Source organism: Echeneis naucrates, chromosome 19, assembly GCF_900963305.1.
Source record: "Echeneis naucrates chromosome 19, fEcheNa1.1, whole genome shotgun sequence".
Lineage (NCBI taxonomy): Eukaryota > Metazoa > Chordata > Actinopteri > Carangiformes > Echeneidae > Echeneis > Echeneis naucrates.
In genome coordinates, this window is record NC_042529.1 from 9273003 (window position 1) to 9279002 (window position 6000).

General features: G+C 38.8%; 2 protein-coding genes across 2 annotated transcripts; both read right to left on the reverse strand.

The window, feature by feature from the left end:
* Window positions 1-181: 181 nt before the first annotated feature.
* Window positions 182-1819, reverse strand: LOC115060459 (tripartite motif-containing protein 16-like protein). The gene is made up of 4 exons (XM_029528385.1): window positions 1768-1819; window positions 914-976; window positions 681-820; window positions 182-592 (listed from the first exon to the last, which is right to left on the reverse strand). The coding sequence occupies exons 1-4, from the start codon at window positions 1817-1819 to the stop codon at window positions 182-184; spliced, it is 666 nt and encodes a 221-aa protein (XP_029384245.1).
* A 1206-nt stretch (window positions 1820-3025) lies between these two features.
* LOC115060461 (tripartite motif-containing protein 16-like) lies at window positions 3026-5715 on the reverse strand. Its single transcript, XM_029528386.1, has 4 exons — window positions 5667-5715; window positions 3987-4049; window positions 3759-3901; window positions 3026-3472 (listed from the first exon to the last, which is right to left on the reverse strand). Exons 1-4 carry the CDS (start codon window positions 5713-5715, stop codon window positions 3026-3028), a joined length of 702 nt encoding a protein of 233 aa, XP_029384246.1.
* Window positions 5716-6000: the final 285 nt, after the last annotated feature.

A 6000-nucleotide genomic window follows, 5' to 3' on the forward strand; every position in this document is an offset into this window, starting at 1 on the left:
AAATAGAAAAATATTTCTCTAGAATTTATGAGAATCTTAAGAACAATTACTTTTGTCTTTAAACAACTCCTCAGTGAGTACCATTGATACATGTTTGATTAATGAAAATAATTTTAGGTATTGAATAAGAATTGCATACATTAGTCACCCAATAGATTAGTTCAGTTCTAGCCAGTAACGTTCATTCTGTTTTCTTCAGTAATGTGCATGAGGACTGAATACCTATCCAGAAACCCGGAAGGATCTTCTTCATGATAACAGTTTTAACTTTATGCAACAGCTTAACCTCCCTCTCTGCACCTTCACCAGTCACAGTATAAAAGCTAATAATTCCTGCTGGCTGGTCAATGTAAACTCCAATTCTGGAACAAAATGGGACGCCATTAATGTCTTTATTTATGCCATTGAACCAGATCTGGTAACACGTTCCTGACCAACCTAGACCCCAAGACTCCTCATTTTCTCCCAGGCCACTCGGCCCATTATTTGCCCTCCTCCCTGCTCCTTCATAGGTGGCTCCGATTACCACCCACCCTGAGAATTCGACCTCCCAGTAGGCTCTCATGTTCCAAACTCCCTCTTTGCACACCACCTTTGGAGAAGATAGAAAAAAAGGAGGAAAAAATATCAAATCTTTGTCTATTAACCAGACGCAGCTATGTCGGTATATTCTGACTAACCTGTGGAGAGTACTCATATCTTTCTGGTCTGTCCAGGACAGGACAGACCTCCTCAGTTCTACGAGATACCTTAGACCCCTTGTCAGAAATCCACAACATCTTATTTGCCGTCTTATCATCCAAAGAAAAATTCATCCAGACTACAGGAGAAAATGATAATAGTTCTTTTGTTTTTCCAAATCAAAGTAAAATCTGTAAAACATTCAGTTATTTGAGAAAGACAGAGTTCGTACATTTCATGAGATCAGGTCTGCTTGTTGGCTCCGGAATATCCGGCACATAAACTGAGACTTTTTCTGCAATGGGAGAAAACAGACTTAAATACCTGTATGACCTGTATGTTTCTAGAAAAACAATGTAGTGTATCAGATCTGTTACCTGCATTTGTCTTCTCATTTTTGTTGGATTTCAATTTTTTCCCTGAAATGTAAAGATCAGAGTTAAAACCAAGTGGTGTTGTTATTTGTTCTACACAAACAAATGGTGCAATGCTGAAGAAATTTTTAAGCATTTTTAAAAAATAATATAGCACCTCATTTAATCCTTAATATTTTGCAGTGTTAGTAGTTGAGAGTATCAGTGTGACCACAATCATGTCTAGGGCATTCACAGCAAGGAGTTTTTAACACAACATTTTTAAAAACGTTATCCTATTTCACAATATTGGATATAAAACTAAAACTGTCTTGATAAATGTGTTTTATTTCTACGACATTGGTAACATGTATGTGTGTATGATGGAAATAGATATGTATCAGATTAAATCACTTGTTTGACAAAAATAAAAATGTCTCCATGAAACTATAGGCAAAGTTGAAAAACGCCTTTTCACTCTGCTGTAATTTCCTACATTACCTAATTCCATATGATGAGCATTTTACTAATCTTCATATACACACATTCACTCAAGACAAGAATGAGCAAGGCATTATAAAGCGTATAAATTTGACATTATAATTGTAGGTGGAAAACTGAAAAGCTTGTTGATTGATTGGCAGTAACCGACTTTGCCGATGAGAAATAACTTGGAATGCAAAGATATTCAATGTATTGATTTTTGCATTACATTGTACAAAAATTGTTGTACCTGTTTTGCTGGTCTCAGAGAGGATTACTGCAGAATTAGGCCTGGTGGGCATCTTGAGGTTGTGGTTGAATGGTTCACGTCCAAATTCTGTGATTCATACAAAGTAAAGGTGCAAAGCCTCAGTCTTCTGCTTTACTTTTATACCCTTGGAAGATGAGGCGGTGCGGGGTGGGGGTTAAAAGACAGTGTGTAAAGGTGCTAAGGTCAGCGGAGCAGTTTATCAGCAGGAGAGCAAAGGGGGTATTTGCACTTGACACTGATGTATGGATATACGTCAGACTAATTCTGGCAGATGTAACGCCTGAAACTTTAGAAGTGGGTTCTAAAGGACAGGAAGATCGTTGCAAACATGACTGAAAGTAAGATTCAGAAACTTGGTTTGTCAGTGTTGACAGCACAAGTGGGATGGGTGGAAGGGGAATCCACCAAACAAAGACAACACCATCCAAAGACATTAATACGTGTTGACAGAAAAAGATCTATGACCCACATGATGCATCTATTTTTTATTCCTCCACCTACCAAGACTCTGTATGTGAAAAGTGGGTTACCAAGTCTTGCATCAGAGCCACTGATATTTATTTAAAAAGCAAAAAACATATTTTCAATAAATGGGATTTCTTATTACGACACAAAAACCATTAAACTTTTGCCATAGCCAAGACAGAGAGCCACTCAGAATAATCAGTGATGGGTCGATAACTGGGTGAGAGTGAGCTAAAGAGGTGGTTTGAAATATATATCCTTTTATGCCTAAGACCTGCTTTTTCAATGATCAGTGCCTTTTATATGTCACCTTGTGGTGAAATAGAAGTGCATGCACATATGTGGCAGTACTTTTTTTATTGTAACTGTGTTAACATGTATATGAAGAAACCAGGACACAACATGACTGTTTTATTATTTTATTTTATTATTCAAACATACTTAACTAAATAATCTTATACAAGCAAACAATAGCAATGGACACATAAATACATATATATATATATGTTCAGGAAAGTTCAAACAAATGGAAGTCAAATGGGAATCCCTATCTGATTATAGTTTGTTTCCTATAGCTAAATACAGTGAACTATTTACTATACTACTATATATCTACATCAGAGATGCTGGAAATGAGGAATATATGAAATGAACACTAGTTCTGATTTGGCATTTAGTGTGTGCAGGATTTATTTAATCGTCTGCTGTGTTGGTAAATTGTAGCATTAAAGTTTGTCAGTGTTTAATGATTGAAGCTCATCTCATCTCATGATCACTGAGTTGCAGTTATGACTTCCTCTTTATTTACAATCGTGCAATTAGATTGGGAGCCTATCCAGAAACCTGGAATCAGTCTCTCCCTAAAGGAGTTCTTCACTTTCTGCAAAATTCGAACCTCCTTCCCTGCTGTGCCCTGCTCTCCTTCCCTCACCTCCTCCACAGCATAAAAGTTAAGGATGCCAGCGGGCTGGTCAAGGTATATACCCATTCTAGAGCACTTAGGGATGTCACTGATATCAGAACTGTTCCCGTTGTGCCAGGAAGTATAGCTAGAACCGCTCCAGCCCAGACCCCAGGAGTTCTCATTCTCTCCCAGGCCGCAGGGTCCATCACTGTTCCTCCTTCCTGCTCCTTCGTACACAACCCCAATTACAACCCATCCTGTAAACTCCACCTCCCAGTAGCCTCGGAAGCCCAGGATGCCTTGGTTGCTAAGAACCTAGTAGAGTATAGAAGAGATTGACATTCTACTTTAGAGGTGATCGCACATAAACTGATTTATTATTGCTGTCACTACAGAGAGTTTAGAGTGGCTTCAGTTTCTCCAGTTTGCAATGCCAAACCAGTTGGCCGAGGATTTAAATAAACACAGGGGGCAGCTCAGGTGATTTTACACCATCTTTCTTTAACATTGAAAATGAAAAGAAAATGCATATATACATGTAAATACAAGCTATGCAATCCATTTTCAGAGGAAATATTCTAATGTAATGATTATACTGTACCTGAGGAGCAAACTCATATCTCTCTGGTCTATCCAAGACAGGACAAGTAAGATCATTAGCCATACGGGACACTTTAGCACCACCCTCTGTGATCCACAACATCTTATGGGCTGTCTTATCATCCAAAGAAAGGTTGATCCAGTCTAAAAAAGCAAGAAAAAAATATGATTGAATAAAACTTTTCACTTTAGAACTAATTGTGAATGCGTGAAAAAGTAAAAATCTCACATTTGGTTAGATCAGGTCTGCATTTAGGTTCAGGGATATTTGGCTCATAGACTGGGATCTTCTCTGAAAAATGAGAGGGGAGCCCGTTGTCAATTTCAGTGCAAGATACTTCAGTGCAAATTATGTGAACAAGCCTGAAGGAAGGTGACTGACCTACCTTGGGGCGAGTTTCCAGCTTTTATTTTTTTCTCTACAAGAAAGAAAAGAGCAACTTTTAAAATCCAAATAGTGACATAAACTACTAGATTATGTGTCAGGTACTGTATGTCTCAAGAGGTGTTGAAGTGAACCTCTGGAATACATTGTATACTTAGAAAACCATCTGCTTCTGTCAGATAATCACATCGGTAGCTCGATACTGTCTGAAGCCAGTTGATTCATGCTGAGCGGCTGGAATTACCCAAGACACCTCGCATGCAGCAGGGCTGGCTTCAGGCACACGAAAGGGTTTAGTATGGAGCTCAGAGTAGATTAACAGAAGTGAAGGGCATGATCAGGTAACCCGAATCACATTTGGTGTGAATGAAGTGACGATCCTGCAGGAATAAATCATGTTTCAGCATTTAGAGTTAAGAATAAACTATTACGTTGTACATATATTTGTATACGTTGGAATCATGGGTAGGTTTAGTTGTTCCCAGTTTTTTTGGATGGTGAACAAGTAGAGGGGACACTTAATGCCATAAGCATTAAGATGTCACCATGACAAACTTAAGTAATGTGTTTTATTTATATCACAAGCAATACCCCATCCAAAATAAAAACGGTTTAAGTCACCGAAATCAGCTCTGCACATACCCATTGCATTTTAATCAACAGGTCATTGAGACTGTAAAAGATCAGGCGAGAATGTTATGCCACCTGTCTGGGTACTGCATCGCACAAGGCGATTAAAATAGCTGCTTTGTCTGGGCTCATTACAACCTGACACCCTATGAAACAGCATGAACGTGGCCTCAACTTCGCTGTCACAATTCTTTACGGGGCTCGTTATTCAAGTTATGACAGGATTTGACCAGATTTTTCCTCACTGCATGATACAGCAGCCTTTAGTGCCTGTTTTTAAAGCGTCTGATGAAAGCCCTTTTTATTGATGATGCTTTGTTTTGCGCAGGATTCCTGCTATTAAAACAGTTACACCGAAAATCCAATTTAAGTGACAGCAATCGCAAGCTAGTGCTTCGACTTAAAGCTCCATCGATTGCTGTTGCATTATGTTTTGTGTCCCCTCTGAATTCTTGCATTTTTCATGAAAGCACTGTCTGTATATTATAAGATGACACGAAGCCCTGCTTAATGCCACTCATTTTCAAGCCTGGTATCCTGTGCTGCATGCTAAATACACATACAGCACAATGCAGCATGTGAAAGTGCAGATGCTGTTGACACTTGGACACTCTTGCTCTCAGGCTATAAGACCATTATACACAATGAATTATTCCCTGTTCCACACAGACATAAACTCTCGTGACCCATTCACTCAGTTTTTGACTCAGTGACTCTTAAAAATCCTTAGAGTTTCAGATGCAGAGGTTATTAAATCAGTACATTTCAAGAAATTTTTATGATGTCTTCTCTATTAGCTGCACCAACTATTGCTTTTTTTTAATTTGACAGAAGAGATTAGCCTTAGCTCAAGTATCAGTAATTAAAAAGCAATGATTTTAAAATAAAATTCACCTTTGTCCGACCTCCTGGTGTAAGAAATGATTCTTGTTGTAGTAGGCATCTTGATTCTGGGTTGAGTTCGGATTAAGAGTTGAAGCTGCTGCAGAGAACCTGTCTCAGGCGTGATGTTGCAGTGAGTCTCTGTTGGCTATAGTGTGTGACAGCTTAATGCCGCTCTTATATACCTTTAATGCAGGGCAGAGATGGTGGGGGGGATCATGAGGTTTGTAATCAGAGCTGTGTGTTTTTCCTTAAAAAGCTTTGATGGATGTTTCAATGTCTGTAGGGCTCTATGTTCACGAGTAAACCCCGCCTTCTGTCCCCGCTATACATCAGTACCACTGAT

What these genes read in the sequence shown, in the direction of transcription:
- LOC115060459 (XM_029528385.1), bottom strand. Translation starts at nt 1,819, where the DNA reads ATGCCCACCAGGCCTAATTCTGCAGTAATCCTCTCTGAGACCAGCAAA. An exon ending in CTCTGAGACCAGCAAAACAG is followed by an intron (nt 977 to 1,767) that starts GTACAACAATTT and finishes CTCCCATTGCAG; the next exon opens with AAAAAGTCTCAGTTTATGTG. An exon ending in GATATGAGTACTCTCCACAG is followed by an intron (nt 593 to 680) that starts GTTAGTCAGAAT and finishes TCTTCTCCAAAG; the next exon opens with GTGGTGTGCAAAGAGGGAGT.
- LOC115060461 (XM_029528386.1), bottom strand. Translation starts at nt 5,715, where the DNA reads ATGCCTACTACAACAAGAATCATTTCTTACACCAGGAGGTCGGACAAA. An exon ending in CAGACCTGATCTAACCAAAT is followed by an intron (nt 3,902 to 3,986) that starts GTGAGATTTTTA and finishes TTGCTTTTTTAG; the next exon opens with ACTGGATCAACCTTTCTTTG. An exon ending in GATATGAGTTTGCTCCTCAG is followed by an intron (nt 3,473 to 3,758) that starts GTACAGTATAAT and finishes ATACTCTACTAG; the next exon opens with GTTCTTAGCAACCAAGGCAT.